Consider the following 21,634-nt stretch of genomic DNA (forward strand, 5'->3'; position numbering starts at 1 on the left):
TAATATAGCAGTAAATAAATAAAACAGGTGCTCCAAAATGTGTGGCTTCATGGAATTTACATTCTAATTTAGTTAGAGAGACAGACAACAAACCAGTTAGAGAGACTATGTTGTACATTAGATAGTATAAGAGCTAAAGATAAAAATAAAACAGAGAAGGGACACAAAGACTATACGTATAGGTTGTGTATGTTGAAGGCTGAGGGTTGGTACTTTGGGGTCTAACAGAGAGTGTGGCTAAGGAAACAGAAGTAGTTGAAAAATGGGCAGAAAAGATTGAGGATGGTAATTAAGTAGAAAGACTTGAGGAATTAGTGTTGTTGGAGATGGAACAGCTTTTGATTACAAGGCTCAAGGTGTGGCCCTAGGCACAGGCAGCTGAGGTGGAGTAAAGATCACTGGAGGTTAGAAGGTCTGAGACGAAGAACCCAGCGTTTAAATGGGTCAGTGTTAACACTGAAGGGTTTGGGATGGAGCTGAAATATGTTTCAGGTGTCAATGTCAGGAAAGAATGAGAGGGACAAAGTAGAGCGACTCAAAGGTGGGGGGATAAAAACAAGATGCACTGGAGATGATGACACAGCTGATTAAAGTGGTCTTCAGAGGAGAGGTTTCTCTGTCTTTTGCTTACAATTTAGTTTAAGAAAATAACAATAGAGGAGTTCCGTCGTGGCGCAGTGGTTAACGAATCCAACTAGGAACCATGAGGTTGCGGGTTCGGTCCCTGCCCTTGCTCAGTGGGTTAACGATCCGGAGTTGCCGTGAGCTGTGGTGTAGGTTGCCGACGCGGCTCGGATCCCGAGTTGCTGTGGCTCTGGTGTAGGCCGGTGGCTACAGCTCCGATTCAACCCCTAGCCTGGGAACCTCCATATGCCGCGGGAGCGGCCCAAGAAACAGCAACAACAACAACAACAACAACAACAAAAAGACAAAAAGACCAAAAAAAAAAAAAAAAAAACAAAAGAAAACAATAGAGCCTAAGAGTAACTGTATGAACCAGAAATAGGGAACAATAGACTTTAATTTCCTAATTTGGTGTAGGGATAATTTACAGTCCTATTTCAATTTCCTTATATTAAATAAAATGATGTGTAGAAAGTGCTTAGCATTGTTTTGGCATAGTAAACACTTACAACAACTTTTGTTATCATGTTTATTTAAGTAAACTGAGTCTTTAATAAGATAGATGTCATTTTTTCTCCCATGTAAAATATATGTCAAAATTAGAAATAATTAGTGGAAACTTGCCTTTGAAAGATTTGACCTTGATTTTGGACTTACCTTACATGCATCTATTTTTCCTTCCATGTATCCGGCACATAACATTCCTGAGGTTACCAGACCATCATACACATCCTTTCTGTTACATACTTCTGTGCTTATGGTTTCCACCCTGGCCTGCCGAAGGTGATTTTGTGTAGGTCCTATTACACAAACAAGTGAATAAACAAAAGACATGATCTTCAAATACACCTGTATCTAAGACATGGAAGACACATAAACTATATATTCCTAGAAGCAAAAGTGTAAGATTTTTTTATTAAAATTATTACCTAATTTTATTTTCTGGGTCATAAGTGTCTACGTGCAAGGAACCTTATATATACATGACCCAATATTATGATGTATTTCTGGATCTTCAGAAGCTATGGGAACCCTCAAAAACTACATGTAGTATTGTGTGTGTATGCCTTTTTTTTTTTTTTTCCTCAGTTCATCATACTGATCTTATCCAGGTTCACTTTTTTCACATAAGGAAATTGAGGCTCAGAGTTCATTTGTTTTTCTAAAAGCTATTGAAGTAGAAACCAGAATATAAGCTGCAATGTCTATTTGCCCTACTCTGTACTGTAGTGTTATTTTGGGGAATACTACACATATGAATTTCAAAAGAGTCACAAAACACTTTCATGTTCATGATCAGCATATATCCTCACTAATATTAGGAAGAATTAAAACCAAAGAAAGCATATGAATTATATGCTAGCCAGGAATTTTTATATCTGGTAAATACACCATTTGAGGTCATTTACTCCCTTGTACTTCTATAGCATTTTGTTCCTCCGTTTAGTCTGTTCTTTTTATCTGTATTATTGACCTCTCCCCTTTTCCACCACTGCTCCAATCAGTTGTGAAATCCTCACGGACAGGGAACTAATTCCTTTTAGTTTTTAAGTCACAGCATGTTGTTCTTCCCAGAGCCATGCACATTAGAAGCATTGACATTTTTATAAAAAGTCTAAAGAGCTATTCCCTAGACAGCTCATTAGATCCCAAGATAAAGCTGTGTCAGGTAAATCAGATTGAACAACTCACCATCATCTACAATGGAGCCAAATCCTGTCACAAATACACTTGTTTTAGGTGGCAACTTTATGGATGAATCAGGAAGACAAACTCTCTGAACTACATTTGAAAACTCAACACGGGTAGCAAGCTGAGCCAAAGCAATGTCATTTTCATTTGTTTCTTGATGGTAATTTTCATGAATGATAATTTTTCCCACACTTCTTTGCACCGCAGGTGGTGTTATGGTTGTACCAAAAGTAACAATCCATTGACTTGGATCTTTATTTCTGCAAAAATAAATAAATAAGTAAATAAAGCGTAAGATTTTTGATGTTTAACTATAGCCTTTACAAAAGATTGAGACTATATTCTCCCCAACTATTGGGATTATGCTACTGAAAAATCCCTATGGTGAGAGAATTTGCAGTTGGTAACCTTACAGAAAAAATAGGATAAAACTATTGATGATACATATCAGAGTATGAAAGCCCTTAAAAATATTTTACATACTTACTTTACATGCAGTAGTTGAATGTGATTCCATGCTGTATTTAGAATAATAATAGTAATGGGTGCTATACAATTAATTTCTAAAATTTTAATTCTTTATTAGAAACTCTTCAATTTATTCTCTTATTTCAATGAAATACATAGAAATTAATTTTGATTTGTTTCAGATATTAGGCACTCCGAGAGGCATTTTCCCTCTGTCTCAGACACTCCATCTACTCTTATTTTATGAGTCACCTGTCTTGTTTACTGGGTCGTACCTTGATCTTTGAGACAAAGTGTAACTCTCTGCTTTATAAGTCCTCATGCATACATGGGATTGTTTCTTTACCCAATGCCCATTCCCTGCCCCAGGGCTCAGGGCTCACAGCCCGGATTGAATGTCAGTTTGCTCCCACCACCCTTTGAATTGCTGCTTAGTCCCTTGTACTACTTTGGAGGCTCTCCCTTAACACAGGTGCTTTTCTCCACCATGAGGATGCATCCCAAGCTAATTCTGTCTCCTCCTGTCATCTCTTTACTTCCTGATTCTTCTATAAAGCCCAGTTCCTTCTTTGTTTAATTAGCCCCATCAAGAATGACTAGAGGGAGTTCCCCTTGTGGATCTGACTAGTATCCATGAGGACGCAGGTTCAACCCCTACCTCGCTCAGTGGGTTAAGGATCCAGCATTGTCATGAGCTGTGGTGCAGGTTGAAGGCACGCCTTGGATCTGGTATTGTTGTGGCTGTGGTATAGGCCGGTGGCTACAGCTCTGATTCGACCCCTAGCCTGGGAACTTCCATATGCCATGGGTGTGGCCTTAAAAAAAAAAAAAAGACTAGAAATTTATAGAAACTTGACATTCTCTGTGGAAAGGAAAATTATGTAGAAGGAAATCACACAGAAGAGAATTCAAAAAGGGAATTTCCTTGTTCATGCAGGATTACCGTGTTGGTGAATCATGAACTTTTAAGTGTAATGAACAACCTAAAAGATCAGCAGTTTTCAAAGGAGTCTGCACTGCTCCAGGGGTGGGCAGGCAGAGCCTCGGGCTTGGGATACTGGGAAGGCTTCTGAGTTGTCTTATTTATTTATACTTTAAAGGAAGATTTTATTCAAAGCAGGAATCTTAGGGCTGAAGCATTCATTTGAAATGAATTCTGGAAGCTATGAAGACAAATGTGACTTCTGTCCTTAAGGAGCTTGTAAACTAATTGAGCAGGCAAAGCAGGAAATAGCCATCTCTTCCCGGATTGTCAACCAGAGAGGAAACCTTGAATAATAGGCACAGGGCAGCATGCTTTGTAGGTAAGAACACAGACTCAGAAGTTAAATGGCTTGCCCAGGAGAGTAACATTTTCAGCTGGATAGTGTCAGAAAGAGATGACCTAGGTCTCATGATAGCCTATCAAGAACTTTCCCCCACACACTTTGTTTCACAAAGACTGGGGTCATTTTTTACGGACATCAAGGTACTAATTGTCCTAAACAAATTTTTTTTTTAAATATACTATTTCTATAGGGAAAAAAATAAAAAATTTTAAAGTATTTGGATAATTGTGATATTGTCTTTAATGAATCCTGTATTTTTCTTTCACAACAGTACACTTCATTATACAATTATTTGTAATTATATCCCCTGCAGAATTGAACCCTTTATCTCCAGGATCATAACCATTCTCAACTCTTTTATTATTATTATTATTAATGTAAAAAATACTATTACATGTCTCATATCTTAACAAAATCCTTTCCTTGAGTCCACAGTTACCCCCAAATGTCAAATTTCTCTGCTCCCATTTATTTTTTTTTGTCTTTTATTTTTTTTAAGAGCCACACCCACAGCATATGGAAGTTCCCAAGCTAGTGGTTGAATCAGAGCTGCAGCTGCTGGCCTATGCCACAGCCCCAGCAATGCGGGATCCGAGTCACGTCCTATGGCACAGCTCGTGGCAATCCTTAACCCACTGAGCGAGGCCAGGGATTGAACCCACATCCTCATGGATATAAGAAGGGTTTGTTATCGCTGAGTCATGACTGGAGTTCCTCTCCTCCCATTCATTTTAAAAACTCCTTGAAAGTGGTGTCTAAGCTCACTGCATCCAATCCTTCTCCTACTTTTCTCTCTTGAATTTATTTCCATCCTCATAATATCACCATGGTTTCTTTTAAGTTCAGTTACTTTTATTTTATCAAAAACCCAATGGCCAATCGCTGTGTAAGCCTGCCAACACAGAGATCGCACTACACCTGCTGGAGTATGTAGCTCAGTCATTACAGCTTCTGTTCTTTACTAAATACATTGCCATTCTGGGTTATTTATTTTAAATTTATGTAAGCAAAGATCAGTTATAAACTAAAATAGATGACACTCCCAAAAACAAGTGTGCACATTAGAAGATTATGTGAACATGAAAAAAAATCAAGTCTTGAAAAACTAGTGAGACTCAAATTTACCTAAGGCATGGTACTAGTTATTTCTGGGATTGTAAATATATAAAATGAGTCCCTTTTCACTTCTTTCATGACACAGTGACAATTACCTTAAATTCATTAGGTCATTCTCATTACATGTTTGTTCCATGAATAAAGGTGTAGGCATCTTGGAACAATTTGGGTATTACCCTTAGAAGGATGATCAAGTTCCTCCTAGACTCAATGACCATAGTTTCCTCCGAAAGGGTGTGTGAACAGTGACAATGGCCAGGGCTTTATTCAGAGCTTTTATCTTTGGAGGGTTTAACAGGAAAAAACTTTCTGCATCCTACTGGTGAAACCTCAGGGAGGAAAGATTGTGTGGATCAGGGCGTCTCCTGGGGCAGTAGCTTGACTGTGTGTATCTGTGTATGTGAAGTGATGCAGTGGAGTCTTTAGAGCTACAACTGTGAAAGCCCAAGCGCAGAGCACCTTTTGGGTGGCATATGACCAGTCTTCCATACTGGGAGGGTAGTGATACAGGTTGGCATGTCTTTCCCACCATCTGCACACCTTTCTGGTCCACATAAACCCACGTGGCTTTTAGGTAACACATTTAGAAGGGAGAGCTTCAAGAGTGACACCTTTGATTTTTTTCTTGTTTACAAAGTGATGGTAGATGATGCTAGTTAGAGGATAGATGGAATAACTAAAAAAACAAAACAAAACCCAGAAGTAGCTGAATTTTTCTCCTTGAATATGTGGAAGAGTTTAAACTTGTTACAAGTATAGTCAGTCTTTACACTAAAATAATTTATGATATAGTAGGAAAGATCACACTAGTACCATGATGCTACAAGAAAATACACGGTAAGAGCCACAAGAGTGATGCAAATGCAACATGATAGACACTGGGGGAAGGGCGAAGGGCTGAATATAATTGGGGCAAAGAGCAATCATAATGCATTTAAGGGACAGGGTCCATCCATAATGAGGCAGAAGATAAGCTGATGAGATTGAACTCTCCCCAAACACTAAATTGATGGTAATTAATAATAGTAAAGAAGACTCACAGAACTTACTTGCGGAAGCAGTGAGCTGCTGTGAGCATCCACGTGTTACTGATGAGGCTGGCTCCGCACTGGTGGCCCTTGCCTTTGAGCTGGAGGCTGGCTTGCCATGGCCACTCTCCTTCCATGGAAGTTTTCCTTCCTTGGACAATCCTTTCAGTAGAAGAGAATGCTAATAATGGCATATATGAAGATGTCATCCTTATTCCACAGCCTGTCAGAGAAATATCATTAGCTTCTTTTCATGAAAAGGAGGGAAAAAAGAGCACATTCAGATTTGTGTTGGCAGCAGATCCTTAGACAGTCCATTGCACCTGCTAGTCTTTAACACATTCCCAGCACTTAGTCTCTGGGATTATTCTATAGGAGTCCTTCTGATCCTATTAGAAGTGATAGGCTAACAACCTATAATTCATTGAGCATCAAAAATGTATAGATCCTCTGCTAAGTGTTTTAGATACACTTACAGCAAAATACATTTCAAGTGAGAAAACTCAGCCCTGGAAAGAGAATATAAATTACTAGAGGTCCCCCAGCTGGTGACAGAGCTGGATGTAAAATTTGAAGGATCCGCATCAATGCTGGTATTCTTATTATTGAGAGCCCAGCACTGAATGTAGGTCATGATTCTGCCTGAATGTGAATTGGTATATTGTCTTTGAAAAGCCCTGAATTTTAACAGTCTTAAAATTCTTTTTTTTAAGAATTTTTTTTTCTTTTCTAAAACTTAAAAGAGTAGTTTTTTAAAAAAGATTTATGATTCCCTGATAATGAACCTTCAATTGATTAGACTTCAAGTCAACCTTAAATAAATATGTGAAAGTGTGTTAAGGTACTTTATTTATGTACCTTTTAATTACTTATATTTTTATACAAGAATGCAAGTTTTTTTAAAAGGAGTTTTATTCAGAAACAGGTAAAAATTGTTGCCTGAAATAATATTTACCAATTCATCATAATTTCCTTAGGGTTAAATAGCATAAGGTGACCATAAAATTGAGCAAATGGAGTTTCTAGGTTAATATGGTACCAGATCAGTAGTGCCTAAAATTCCCTTTCTCAACTTCCCCTTAAAATAAGCATGAAAGTAACAATAATAAAAATAATGTTTACTAGTTATGGGTCAGACCCTGTACATAGTGTTACATATATTTTCTTTAATTTTTACAACTCTGTGTTAAATATTATTATCCTCATATTTCAGATAAAAAATTTGAGTCTATGGTATTGTTCAAAGGCAAAAGGAGTAAAAGCATTAAAAGTTAAGTCAAGGTAAGAAAACGCTATTAATTCTGGTAGTAATTTTCAGAAACTGCTATATTCAGTGGGCTGGTTTAGAAAACGACTTCTTGTACTACATAAGCTATATCCCTGAACCTGAGCTATGTGGAAAACCCCAAGAAGTCTGACAAAGCCATTGGATCACTGTTGTGATTCACCAGTCCAGGAAATCTACATTGCTCCTGTCCCTAGCAAGCAGAAACTATCGTTTGAAGCAACCAGTTGTGACCCATGAACTCTTTTCTCTATGTGTGTATTCAGAAGCCACAATGCCCGAAACATGGTCCTATCTAGGGACACAGGAAAGATGAGAAGCTCTATGAATATATGGTTATTTCATGTAATAGTTGAGCATACCCTCCCAAATTTATAGCCAGAATCCTAACCCTTCATGGTGGTGGAATTAGTAGGTGAAATCTTCCAGAGATGCTTGATTCATGAGAGTGGTACTCTCATGAGTGGGATTAGTGCCTTATATAGTCTGCAGAGGGATCCCTAGCCCCTTCTTCCATTTGCATATATGGTAAGAGGTCTGTGAGTTGGAAGCGGTCCCTCACCTGACCATGCTGGCACCCTGATCTCAGACTTCCAGCCTCCAGCACTGTGAGCAGTATTTTTCTACTGTTTATAAACTACTCAGTCTAAGATATTTTGTTATAGCCCCAAGAATGTACTCATGAAAAGCAATTTAAACAGAGAAAGAAAGAGCTCTGGCACCAGTGAATGCTGGAGCTGGTGATGCCCTAAAGTGGGTAGGTGATGTAGTTTTCATATATTCTAGATCAGAATTTAATCTCGCATCTAACTATGCAGCATGGTTAAGGACCTCTAAATTAGATGATACATAAACACAGAAGATGGACATATCTCTGAAAGTTTTCCTCAAAAAAATTTCTGAACATGTGCTTGGTATCAGGAAAGCTATGCAAGAAAACATGACCTTAATAAAACAAAAGTAGGAAAGCATACAGGGAAAATATACCATGAAAGGTGTATACATAGCAAAAGAATTGTCTTTCATTAAAGAAAATACAAAAAAAAATCACTGAAATGTTATAAAAAACACAAATTCCACAGAGAAGAAGTAAGGAGTAAAAGTGTCATCAGACATATGAGATAAGTGGTTTTCAGGAGGATAGATCTGATGAGATCATTCAGGATGCAGAAGGAAATAATGTGACCTGGAACTAGAAATAATGGCGGACATGGAGAGCAGGAAATGGACATTCAGATTATAAAGCATTTGTGTTCCTGAGGAAGGGAAAAAACAATCAGAACAGAGTCAATCATCACATTTATAGAAGAACATTTTTTCCAGAATGAGAAAATAAAATAGTGTACATATTGAAAATGCTCACAGTGTCCCAAAGTTTAGTGCCAAATACAACCATATCTAGATCTCATGGCAAAAAAAAAAAAAAAAGTTATAGGATAAAGATTTCCTACCTTCATCCAGAAACCAAAAAGATAACCTACCTAAGAATAACATCACATCAGCCTTAGGCTTCTACTCTATAATAAAAAACACTAAAAGAAAGTGGGATAATGTGTATATGATTATTTGGGAAATTTTATGATCCAGTAATCCTATAAAACATTGAGATAAAGGAAATGGAAAGAAATTTTGACATAATCAAGTTCTCAGAAAATATAGCATCTCTATAATTTTCTTGTTTAAAAGTAACTTGAAAATACAGTTTAGCAAGTGAAAAAGTGAATCTAAATCAAGAATGGGAAATAGTAAAAGTATAACAAGATTCTTTAGTGATGGTAAATAATTATAACTGTTGGGATAAATTGGAACATGTTTTGAAAAAATATTAATAGAGTAAAGATTAATAAGTAAAATTATGAAGTTATTTAATAAAGATTGGAAAATTGAGATTGAGAAGAAATTCATTATTCATAGTTCTTGCTTTATCCTCGAGTTTGTTAACAAAGAAATAAAGATTGATATATGAATTTAACAAACATAAAGTCAGGCAACAAGATATAAATGACAGCAAAATGTGTATTATAGGAAAAGATGGGATACGATGGAAGAAAAATATTTACCAAAACCAGAAAACATAAATGAGAAGAAAAAAAGAAAGAATATTGATGATATTTGCATGTTACAAATAGAGAATCCTCATTTTGTTAGTGTCCTTACAACATTTTTAATGGACATGTATTTGTTCACAAAAGACCGTAAATATGTACCAATATGGGGTTGGGGGTGCAGAAAATGTACATACCATGTATTTCAACAAAAATGAAAGAAAACTGAAAATTTTTAAAGGAAAATATATCATTGGTTAACATTTAAGAACACTCTCCTGAATTGTGAGAGAACATTAAAAGATAAGTAATTAAAATATTAAAATAGGATGTTATAAATATAATTACATATGTTATAACAAATATTATGTAAATTTTTACCACATTCTGTAAGTTGCAAATCTAAAAATTGTATTTGGTGGAAATTAAAAAATTTAAATGTCTTAAATATCAACAATAATAAAAATACTAAATGGTTTACAAACAGAAAAAAATGTTTAGTACTACTATGGTGATCAGTTTGTAGTTTATACAAATATCAAATAATTATGTTGTATCTTTAAAACTAATATTATATCAGTTTTACCTCCTTAAAAAAACTTGGTAAATTCTATCCTAACTTTCTGTGGCTTTTATTCATTATCTTTGCTATGACTTAGACAGTTAATTGCGGGCTTTGGAACTTACGGCTCTTGAGTAGATTCCTCATCTTTTTGCGGTCAATAGCTGAAATAAACAAAATATGAATTAGTTGGTGGAAGAATATGTTCCTTTTTTTTTTTTTTTTGCCATTTCTTGGGCCACTCCCACAGAATATGGAGGTTCCCAGACTAGGGGTTGAATCAGAGCCATAGCCGCTGGCCTACGCCAGAGCCACAGCAACACAGGATCTGAGCCGTGTCTGCAACCTACACCACAGCTCATAGCAACGCCGGATCCTTAACCCACTGAGCAAGGCCAGGGATCGAACCCGCAATCTCATGGTTCCTAGTCGGATTTGATAACCACTGAGCCACGATGGGAACTCCTATGTTCCTATTTTCATGTGATTTTGTTCATATGGTTACTCTAGGGAATGCTTATCTATAACATCCATATTGCAAGAGATTTTTCATAACCAAATGATATATAAATAACCCTGTGTTTGTTCAAGCTCAGTTTCATTGGATTTTGGGTACTTTGGTGGTTTTTTTTTGTTGTTGTTAGAGAGAAAGTAGAAAAGCATATGATCATTTTCCTCAGGAACACTGACTTTCCCATAAGAGGGCCTTGAGCCCCAAATCCTATTAGAGGTTTCCTGGATATTTCACTTTTCTTTATTTAATGCAAGTTATGTATGTGACAGAAGAAAATGTACGTGGTGGAATTTTGATTATCAAGGATAGTCATGGAGTATAGTTATTTCGATTTTAAAACCTTTATAATTAAACTCAGTACATATGACCAAGAAAGCTGAAAAATTATTTTTAAAAATTGTAAAATAAGGAACTCTAAAATTTCAACATTTTTGTGGTGGGTATTTTACTTTTGCTTATATAATCATTTATTAGGGACAATTATATTATCAGGAATTGAGATTTAGTTTGAGATTACCTTTTATAGGGTGCTGGAAAATGTCACATTTTTCTTCGGGATGTAATTGATTAGAAGAAAAGGTGGACACCATCCTCTTTATTATTTCTGATTACTACATAAAGAAGTTGTCATTCTATCTCAAAATGTATTTAAAAGATTTTCCTGATTCCTAACAACTGAAAAATTAAGTTTAGGTAATCTATTTTTTAAATTCATGGCTGCTGGGAGAGGAAAAGACTCTAGGTCTAAAGGGAAAACCTTACTTTTTGGTATTAAATCAGAAGTAACTGAATTGGGTTGTGATGATCATTGTACAACTATAAATGTAATAAAATTCATTGAGTAATTAAAAAAATCAGAAATAACTTCTGTGGACATACTTAAACAGAAGCAATGGACAGAGTTGGAATACCTGATAAATACCTATGAGACATGTGCTAGAATTTAGGGGGAGCTGTTAGAAAATAAAAAGACACAATCCCCAACCTTGGTACTCACAATCTTATTTGAAACACATTAGTCTGCTTTTTTCTAATTATGGGTTGGCATAGAAAAACAGGCCTCAGTTTGTATTCCAACTAGCTGTGAGGTAGTTTTAGTTTTGTAATCTTTTGGACTTCATTTTCTTCCACACTGAGGGGAAAATAAACCTTCCTGAGTTTGTGTTATGAGAAATCAATGAGGAGATGACTAATCGCTTTAAACTGGAATAAGGTAGAGAACCTTTTTAAAGTTCATGTCCATGGTTCTTGCAGCAGGGATCAGCCTTCATAAAGATGTCTCTTTTTTTTCAATACTATAGACACTAACCCCCAGAACTGACCTCTGGGAGTCAGAATACCTGAACTTTAGCTCCGTCCCCAAGGCTTGCTCTTCCCATGTCTGACATCTTCCTTGAGTTTCAGCTTCTTGAAAATGGTGAAAATAATACCTATCCTTTCATGCTTTTTTCTAAGATCCAAATGATAATTGGGGGGGGGGGCGGATTTTAAACACATAGGGGTGTCTAAGTCAAATAGGAAAAAAAAAATCAACTTGCCTCGCAGTGAATTTTATTTTAGTTTTATTCCATCTTGATATATGTTCATTAAGGGTGAATTCTTGAAATGAGAGAATACATTGACCTAAATTTTTATGAAAAATACAGAGTATTGGGAGAGAAGGGAACCATAAAGATGGACTTACATGTAAGTGTAAATGATGGTTTGTTTATAGTCAGAGGCAACTGTTTCGTCTTCATAGTTTGATATAAAATCCTTTCAATTTTTTTCCTGATTCGCTCAGTGTTGTCAGTAGATGGGTATCGAAACACGAGCACCATAAGAATGTTCACACCGTTTTTTTCTGGACTGAAGAGCAAAAAAACAGATAAATAGAGAAAAAGAAAGAAACATAATGAATGGCATATATGTATATTGGATTTCTAAATTATCTCTAGGAATACCAGCTAAGATACGCAACTGGAAAAACATTGTTCTCTCTCCTTGGTTATAGTCTAGAGGAGGTTGTGGGAGGAAAAGATGCTTATGAAATCATGCTCAACATGCACTTAAATGATTTATTTTTTAAGGCATCCTGAGCCAAAGTTGTAACCAAGGCCTTTATTTTTCAGTGGTAGCATGGCAGAAGCAGTGCTTCGTGGTCACCAACCCAGTTACCTTTGCTTGCTGAGCAAGAGCTAGATTTCATTTCCTAGCCTTCCTTACAGTTTACGGAAACTCTGTAGTGAATCCTAGACAGTGGAGTGTGAGAAGAAACAATGTTCTCTAATCACAGACCTGGTCCTTGAAAGCCCCTGTACCATCCCCTGGGCTTGCTCTTTGCCGTATTTAACAGCCAGGTCTGGAAGCATCGGTGGGAAATTCCATTCCGCAATCCCAGTCAACACCTACATCCCCTCTGCCACTTCTGACTGTTTGGATTGTACCATCGAAATGAAATAAATATTGTGTCAGGCCGTTGGTATTCTGGGGTTTGGTAGTCAGCTACCACATATTTGATGCATGGATTATTAACAGTTACAGAAGGAAATCATTTGATAAGTTCAAGTATATAAATTTACACTATAATGAATAGGTCTAGAAAGTCTTCTAGTTTCCTTTTGAGAATAAATTTAATTTGAAATGTATAAAGAAAGAAGGAAGGAAGGGGGGAAAAGGGAGAGTGGTGGGAGGAGAAATGAAGGAAAGGAGGAAGGAAGGAAGAAAAGTAGGGGGGAGAGAGGGAAAGAAAAGGCATAGGCTCCTTAATCATATGTGTATTTACCATTTTGTATGTACACACACACACACATACACACATATATACACACACAATTATATAAATTATATATATAATACATATATATTATTATTTTTTGTCTCTTTAGGGCCTCACCCATGGCATATAGAAGTTCTCAGTCTAGGAGGTGAATCAGAGCTACAGCTGCAAGCCTACACCACAGCCACAGCAACACCATATCTGAGCCGTGTCTGCAACTTACACCACAGCTCATGGCAATGCTGGATCCTTAAACCACTGAGCGAGGCAAGGGATTGAACCCATGTCCTCATGGATACTAGTTGGGTTCATTAGCACTGAGCCACAATGGGAACTCCTATATGTATGTATGTATGTATGTATCTATATATCTTGATGGTAGTATAAGATGGTTATAACTGTATATTGATTGAGAGCCACAAAAATTTTTTTAAACGCTTTCATCAAAATAGGTAGAAAAGAAGATATATTATTCCGATAAATGCCAAGCCTTTGGGACATTCTATAAAAAGCATATTCAGGATGGATTCTAAACATTTATTTTCATCTCTGACAAGTATGTTCAATTTAAGTATATTACCTTTTATCAAACCATTAAAAAATGAAAAGACATTAGAAATAATAAAAATGCAATGATCTTGAAAACCTTATTGCAGAGAAAATCATAGTCTGGTTGTTGGTAAGCTTAAAGTTAGGGCAATCAGAAAGTACTGGCATAAATTCTACTGACACCCTGACACCCAGGGTTGCCCCTCTCTTCCTCTTTTTTTCTTGTTTCTTTTGCAGAGTATCCTTTTAAAAAGAACTTCTAATGGATGACATTTTCTCTTGTCATGGAGTACTCTATATCTTTCTCCCATGATTGGGAAATAGGTAGGCAGCATAAGTGGGGCAGCTCAGGCCTTGTGGAATCTTGGTGTTCCTGTAATGATTTGCTTAGGGCTGCTGAGCAATTGTGTTGATCAAATGCTTCTTCCTGGCACTGGTTTGAAGTTGCTAACTAAGGTTACATACCTCAATTTGATGACATGAGATTTGATAAACCGACCCTCTCCAGAAGAATTTCGAAATATCCTAGACATCTGAATAGAAAAAAATAAAAATTTAAAGTAACTATTAGTCTTAAGAAAAGTGTTCTTGTCCTATCAGGAAACTTGAGGCAAGATAAGGATTTTGGTTTATTCCCAGAGTTGTGAACTGATTATTTACTGTGGTAAGACTAAACCAGGTTCTGATCCTTGTAAAGCTGGAAAACCTCATCAAAATTGTTTGAGGAGTTCCCGTTGTGGCACAGTGGTTAACGAATCCGACTAGGAACCATGAGGTTGCGGGTTCAGTCCCTGCCCTTGCTCAGTGGGTTAATGATCCGGCGTTGCTGTGAGCTGTGTGTAGGTTGCAGACGCGGCTCGGATCCTGCGTTGCTGTGGCTTTGGCGTAGGCCGGTGGCTACAGCTCCGATTGGACCCCTAGCCTGGGAACTTCCATATGCCGCGGGAGTGGCCCCAGAAATAGCAAAAAAAGACAAAAAAAAAAAAAAGAGTTTGATTTTGCTAAACCTCTGTAAAATGAGACAACAGCATTATCTACCTCATAGAGTTGTTTTAAGGCTTAAATGAAATAATATCTATCAGATATTTCATACCTTGCCTGGCATATTAAAGACTGTTGATAATGTTCATTTTGACTATTGTCAAATGAGGTAAAGTATCTGCTATTTTTTAAGGAAGCATTCCTCGATTTTAAGAAAACTCACCCTACGTTTGTCTTATTCTTGAATATGGCATTTAGTCCACTATTGGTATCAGTTGGTTGATTTCTTAAATGACTATCCCATGGCAAGAGCATTTGACATAATATGTAGCAGCATCTGTGCTCTGACTTGACCCCTGCGCTTGTTGGTCATCTCTCTGGTTTCACCACACTGCTTACTGTCAGCCTTTGACTCCTCAGGTTTTCCAGTCTGAACCATTGAAGGATTTTGGATGTTCAGTGAACTGATTTCCTTAAGGGATCTGATTCCCAAAAGACAGCTGAGGTACTGCCTTAAAGAAACAAACAACAACAACAGCACTGGCCTGAGAGTTACAAGCAGAAATGGAAGGCCCTCATAAATTTAATTAAGTCCACTTTCTGGGTAAACCTTGACCCCCAATCCCTACCTCCTCTGAGAAGAGGGCATACTGCCTCCCTCCTCATGAGATCCTGCCCTCTCCCTGACTCCTCTAAATTAGTAACAGGGCTCAGTAGATTTTACCTCCTGAATACTGAACCTGCATTTCTTCTTCAACCCCACTGCTGTGGCCTAAAATCATCTCCATCGAATTTCATGCTTGGGCCTTTGCAGTGGTCCCTTCACTGGCATGTTTATGTGGTTCTGCCCTCTTGCCTCCCCTCACCTTATCCACCTCAGTGCAGCAGCCAGGATGATGCCTCTGATGAACAAATCTGAGGACATAGACTCCTGCCTGAGACTCAATGTTTCGTTCATTGAGAGCTCCACAACCTCATCCTTTATTTGCCTTCCCCCACCCTTATCTTCAAGGCCTGTTCTCTTCTCCACTGAATTACCTGCTCTTTCCTCATCCCTCTGGACTGGTTCACACGTCTACAACTTTGCACGTTCATTTCCCTCTTCCTACGCTATACTTTGTTTCTCAGGCAGATTTCTTCAGTGACAGTTCTGTTATTCTCCAGCGACAGCTACGCTATCTTTGACTTGCCTTGCTCAAACAAAGTTGAACACTTCTTTATTTGGGCCACCCCAGCATCTCATATTTGATTCTATTATAGCAGTGATCACACTGGTTTAGTTGTTTTTCCCACCCTGGACTGTGAGCTGGGTGACAGCAGGGAGTGTCTGATTCATGTTCATAACTTCAGTGTTTAGCACATTACCTGGTCAACAGTAAACACTCAATGCTCATTTGATTGAATAAATACATGATGGAATAGATGAGTAAATGAATTAAGAATCAACAGTATGGTAAAGGAAAGAAGATAATAACACATTGTTATTGTTTTATCTGTAAATCATGTTGCCAAGGGAAAGTAAAAATCCATAGGCATCTAAAGCAAGGTGGAACTGGGAGATCCTAGTGGTAACATACCCCCCTTCCCATGGATGGTCGTCCCAGTGGTTTGGATCAGTTCTGAGTTATGTCACATATGATTTCTCTAAGTTTCTCTTAGCTCATCTTATTTCTGCTTCTCAAGGAACAAGATTTTAAGATTTCCAGTGCTATATAAATGTCCTCTGAAATTCTGAACTGCGTATACGTTGGCACTTTGGGAAAGGACCAGGATTCTGTCATATCAGAGTATAAGTACCAAGAGTGTATTCAGACTGCAGCGTGATATTAAGAAGGTGGTGGTCCTCCAAGGAGTCAACCTCTGTTTAAAAAATGGGTAGATTCTGGTGCAGTACAGGTTGGTATAGCTGCTCATAACAGCTTACTTGTGTTAAGTCCATACTACATGGTAGGCATTGGACCAGTTCCTTTGTCAACTTCATACCACCTTAAGAGGAAAGTATTTTCTTTATTCCCATCAGGCCATTTTATAGATGAACAAACTGAGACTCAAGACACCTTAGTAAACTTGTCTATGGTGGCATAGGAAGTGGTGGTTTTGGCATGTGAAACCGGCTCTTTGGCTCTAGATCTTGTGTTCTTGAGTACGTTAAGTGACATTGACAACCCCGAGTTCCTTATATGCCGGATGGCAGATGTTCAGGTTGGTGGAGTAGAGAGGTATTGGGGCAGGAAACCCTTAAAGAAGGCCTTCAGACGTCTTTTATTTCCTAACTTGAAACCTCTAAAAGATGACCTCTTGGGAGCATGCTTTTTTCTGCTTCTAGTTTAACAGGGCTAAGGAAACTACTTGTCTTCAGATACCTAATTATTGTTGTGACCAATTTCTAGAGAAGTTTAATTCATGTTTGTATTATGGTGAGTAATACAACTGTGAGTTTGGTAATGTTATATTTAGTCCAGATTACAAAAATTAACTGTACCCTTCTCCTTTATGGTCCTAACCTAAGAATAGACTATTTTTACTAGACATTCCATTTAAAACAAGACAGTGACTGAGTCTATGGTAAAATTAAAAATAAAATGTTCACTTTAAAATCAGATACCAAGTGTATTCCTTGATTTGAACTCCAGCATCAAAAACCAAAATAACATGTTTGAAACAATACATGTGTTTCTGACTAATAGTACACCCAGTTACTGTCTTTGGCAAGCTTGAGCTTGTGCCTTTCCTATTGCTGGGAACTGCATGCAGATTAAGTCCTCCTGGAAGATCAGTAGTTACTGGATGGGAACTAGGAAATCCCTTTCAGGGCCCACCCATGAGAGTAAGTCAGACAAGTTCTGCAGATTTCCTGTTCCTGTCAGGGGACTATGTACCAGCAGAGGACAAATACAGGAAACATACCAACAAAAAATTCAGATTACTTTTCTCTTTCTTCTCCAAGAAATCTTCCTGCTAGCTTAAAGGGATTTGTACTTCCTCTAAACCCTTAAAATGCTCCTTGAGTCATCTGTTTGACAATTGTATTCTTCAATGTGGCATCTCTCATTACCATACTATCTTGTTGTTTAAATTTGTTTTTACCTTATTGATATGCATAACCTTGCATATATACACCATATTATAGACTCCAATTAAGAAAAGGACTGTGCTGTATAGACCTTGGCTTTCTTCACAGCCTTGCACACAGGAGGTACGCAATAGTATTTTCATAACTGGAGGGATTCTCCAGCTGTGGTTAATCTTAAACAATGATACAAAGGAAAAAATGCTGGCTCTTGCATTCCTTCAAGACTCTTTACACTGACACCTTCTCTTTTTCTCATTTATCTATTCATTCAACATAATTGACTAGGAGTATTCTATGTTTCAGGCATTATGACAAGACTGGATGAAGAGTATGAACAAAAAGTTACAGTCCCTGAGCTCATAGAATAGATATATACACTGTAATAAATGAAATACTAAATACAAAAGGTAATAGTAAGGTAATATAGGATAATGGTCAGGGGCCTATAGTTATCCCCATGGAGGTAGTGTGATATGTGAAGGATCAGAAGAAGTAAGCAATGAAAGATTAGGGTCATCAGGAAATTTCAGGTAGAAGAAAGAGAATGTATAGGTAATGGCAAAGAGGGCCATCATGGACAGAGACCAGTGAGCAAGGAGGAGAGTATAGACGTTGGAGGAATAGTCAGAGCCTCTAGATACTTGATGGTTCCAGCATGCCTCCTCCCAGTGTGACAACCAAAAAATGTCTCCAGGGAGTTCCTGCTGTGGTACAGTGGATTAAGAATCCAATTGTAGGAGTTCCCACTGTGGCACATTGGGATTGGTGGCATTTCTAGAGCACTGGGATGCAGATTTGATCCCCAGCCCAGTACAGTGGGTTAAGGATCCAGCATTGCTGCAGCTGCTGCATAAGTTGAAACTGCCACTGGGATCTGATCCCTGGTCTAGGAACTCTATATGTCAGGGGGTAGCCAAAAAAAAAAAAAAAAAAAAATCTCCAGGAATTGCCAAATATCTTTTGGGAAATAATATTGCCCCAATTGAGAACACTGGACATGGATCAAGAGAACTGGACATGGATCAAGAGAACTGGCCATGGATCAAGAGAACTCAGCCAAGAAGGGAGTCCATCTGCTTCAAAAACTTGAGGAGAGATTCAGCATTTGGAAACACAAATACAAAAAAGAAGAGGAGGAGAAAAGACACTACAAAAGCTAGTTGCACTTCTATACACGAGTAAACACCAGTTAAAAAGACATACTTTGAAAAGATACCAGTTAACAATGACCAAAAAACAAACAACAAACAAAAAACACCCAAAAGAAACCCCCACTTATACGCAAAGCCAAATAACAACAAAACAAGCACCTAGGATTTAATCCGACTAAAAATAAACTGGACCTTTAAAGAAAAACATTTTAAAGCTTTATCAAAATACAGTAAATAAGTCTAAATAAATGGTGCTACATCTCTAGATTTGAAACAAGTTAAGTCAAAATCCCATTGTGAAGGGGTGTGAGTGTGTGTGTGTATGTGTGTGTGTGTGTGTGTGTGTTACTTGTTATGGAAAAGTAAAAGGATGAAAATACCCATGATATACCTGAAAAAGATGATAAATCCAGGTGTATAGGTTTAATGATGGTCACTCAAAAGTTAGATCTAACTCTGAGAACATGTAAATGTGCCCTTATTTAGTAAAGGTTATGTACAGGTATAATTAAGGATTTCAGGATGTGACCGTTGTAGAGGCATCATCCAGGAACACCCTGAATCCAATAAGTGCCCTTGTAACAATAGAGAAACACAGAAGAGAAGGTGAGGTGAAGATGGAGACAGAGATGAGATTTATGTAGTCAAGTATCAAGGAATGCCTGAAGCCACCAGAAGTGGGAAGAGGCAAAGAGGGATTCTTGCCTAGAGCCTTTCAAGGCTGTTGACTTATCTTCCTCTTTTTATTTTTTTTTTTTGTCTTTTTGCCTTTTCTTGAGCTGCTCCTGCGACATATGGAGGTTCCCAGGCTAGGGGTCTAATTGGAGATGTAGCTGCTGGCCTATGCCAGAGCCACAGCAACGCAGGATCCGAGCCATGTCTGTGACCTACACCACAGCTCACGGCAATGCTGGATCCTCAACCCACTAAGCAAGGCCAGGGATCGAACCCGCAACCTCATGGTTCCTAGTCAGATTCGTTAACCACAATGGGAACTCCATGTTGGCTTCTTGATTTTAGATTTTGGTCTCCATAACTGTGAGGGAATAAATTTCTGTTGTTTTAATGGGCTGGCTTTTGGCAATTTGTTACAGCAGCCCAAGGAAACTAATACAACATGTATCAACACTTACTGTCAAACTGTGGAAGTTAAAACAATATGATAGTTGCACAATGAAAAACAAGCTGATCAATGGACAGATTAGAGAGCCCAGCAACATCCCATACCATACGTGGAAACCTGAACTGTGGCAGAGATAGCATGACAGATCAGAAAGGAAAGAACTGACTATTCAATCAGTGGTGCTACAACATTGCTTATTCATAGAGTAGAAAAAATGAAATTAAATTCCTAAATCAAACACACTGCCATAGCTAGTAGTTGTGCAAATGTTTCCAAACCCTTTGCAAAATCATTGTTGGGCTCCCACAGCAAGTATGCGTGCACAGCTTCAGCAAACTTAGGCCAGCAGCTTCCTGACTATAGTTCCTGGAGGGCAGTTTAATGCTAAAGTTAAGTCTGAGCATAGCCTGTGACCCAGCAAACTCTGTGCTTGGTTTATGACCTAGAGAGGCTCTTGCACATGCAATAAGAGACATATAGGGATATGCATTTCCTGCATTGTTCATAACTATAAAAAGTGAAAACAGCCAAAATGTTTGCAGGCATAAATTGAATTAATTAACAATGGTATATTCTTTCTAGGTCATTCGACACAGAAGTTAAAATAAATGAGGTTATAGCTACATGCATAAAAATTTTTAAATTTTGAAAACAATGTTTAGTGAAATAGTCACAGAAGGATGTAATATGATTTCATTTACATAAAGAACAAAAGAGTCAAACGGTACAACCTGCTATTTGGGGATAGATACATTGGTGATAAAACTACAGAATAATTAAAACCAAATTCAAAATAGTCATTTTTACCTCTGAGGAAGAGAGAGGAAAGAAAGTTAGAGTTTTATGAGGTACTGGTAAAGTTCCATTTCTGAAATTGGGTGGTAATGTCTTGAGTATTCATTTTATAATTGTTCTCTGAAAGGTTTTATATACTTTTAAAGGTATAATGATATCTCAACAAAAATTAATGAAAGACAAAATACAAAATACCAACAAATTATTATGAAATACTAGAAAACTAAAGAGCACAAAATTTCTAGAGAAAGATCAGATCACCTAAAGAAATACAATTTCTTGGATGATCAGGATTATGGAATAGAAGGACATGGAGCTCAGTGCCAAAAATACATAAAAAATATCTCTGTATGTGAAACATTTCTCACAGAATACCTGTTGAATGCTGGCAGAAGTTCTTACACAACTAAAGCTGCAAGAAAGATTACCAGGTAACTCAGTAGAATGAAAGGGGGAAAAATGCAATAGGGATGGGACCTGTGCCCTTGGGAAGGAGCTGTGAAGGAGGAAAGTTTCCCTCACCTTGGGAACCTCTTCTGTCA

The 21,634-nt window shown here is 37.6% G+C and overlaps 1 protein-coding gene and 1 long non-coding RNA gene across 6 annotated transcripts in view; one reads left to right on the top strand and one right to left on the bottom strand.

Annotated features, from left to right (window-relative positions):
• The window catches only part of LOC146400834 (uncharacterized), a 421,507-nt gene that overhangs the window by 181,768 nt on the left and 218,105 nt on the right, over positions 1-21,634 (top strand). The gene's annotated exons all lie outside the window — the stretch shown is intronic.
• The window catches only part of LOC100513296 (transmembrane protease serine 11F), an 87,917-nt gene that overhangs the window by 7,163 nt on the left and 59,120 nt on the right, over positions 1-21,634 (bottom strand). For all 5 annotated transcript variants that reach the window (XM_021101393.2, XM_084972405.1, XM_084972406.1 and 2 more), the window contains 6 exons: positions 14,435-14,502; positions 12,347-12,510; positions 10,274-10,312; positions 6,278-6,479; positions 2,317-2,576; positions 1,282-1,424 (listed from right to left, as the gene is read on the bottom strand). In XM_021101393.2, coding sequence (XP_020957052.1) covers positions 1,282-1,424; positions 2,317-2,576; positions 6,278-6,479; positions 10,274-10,312; positions 12,347-12,510; positions 14,435-14,502 — 876 coding nt within the window. The remainder of the gene's footprint in view (positions 1-1,281; positions 1,425-2,316; positions 2,577-6,277; positions 6,480-10,273; positions 10,313-12,346; positions 12,511-14,434; positions 14,503-21,634) is intronic.

This window comes from Sus scrofa, chromosome 8, assembly GCF_054392235.1.
Source record: "Sus scrofa isolate SSC_HxYL_T2T_F1_AM1 chromosome 8, Sscrofa_HxYL_maternal_Yorkshire_Landrace_v2.0, whole genome shotgun sequence".
NCBI classification, from domain to species: domain Eukaryota; kingdom Metazoa; phylum Chordata; class Mammalia; order Artiodactyla; family Suidae; genus Sus; species Sus scrofa.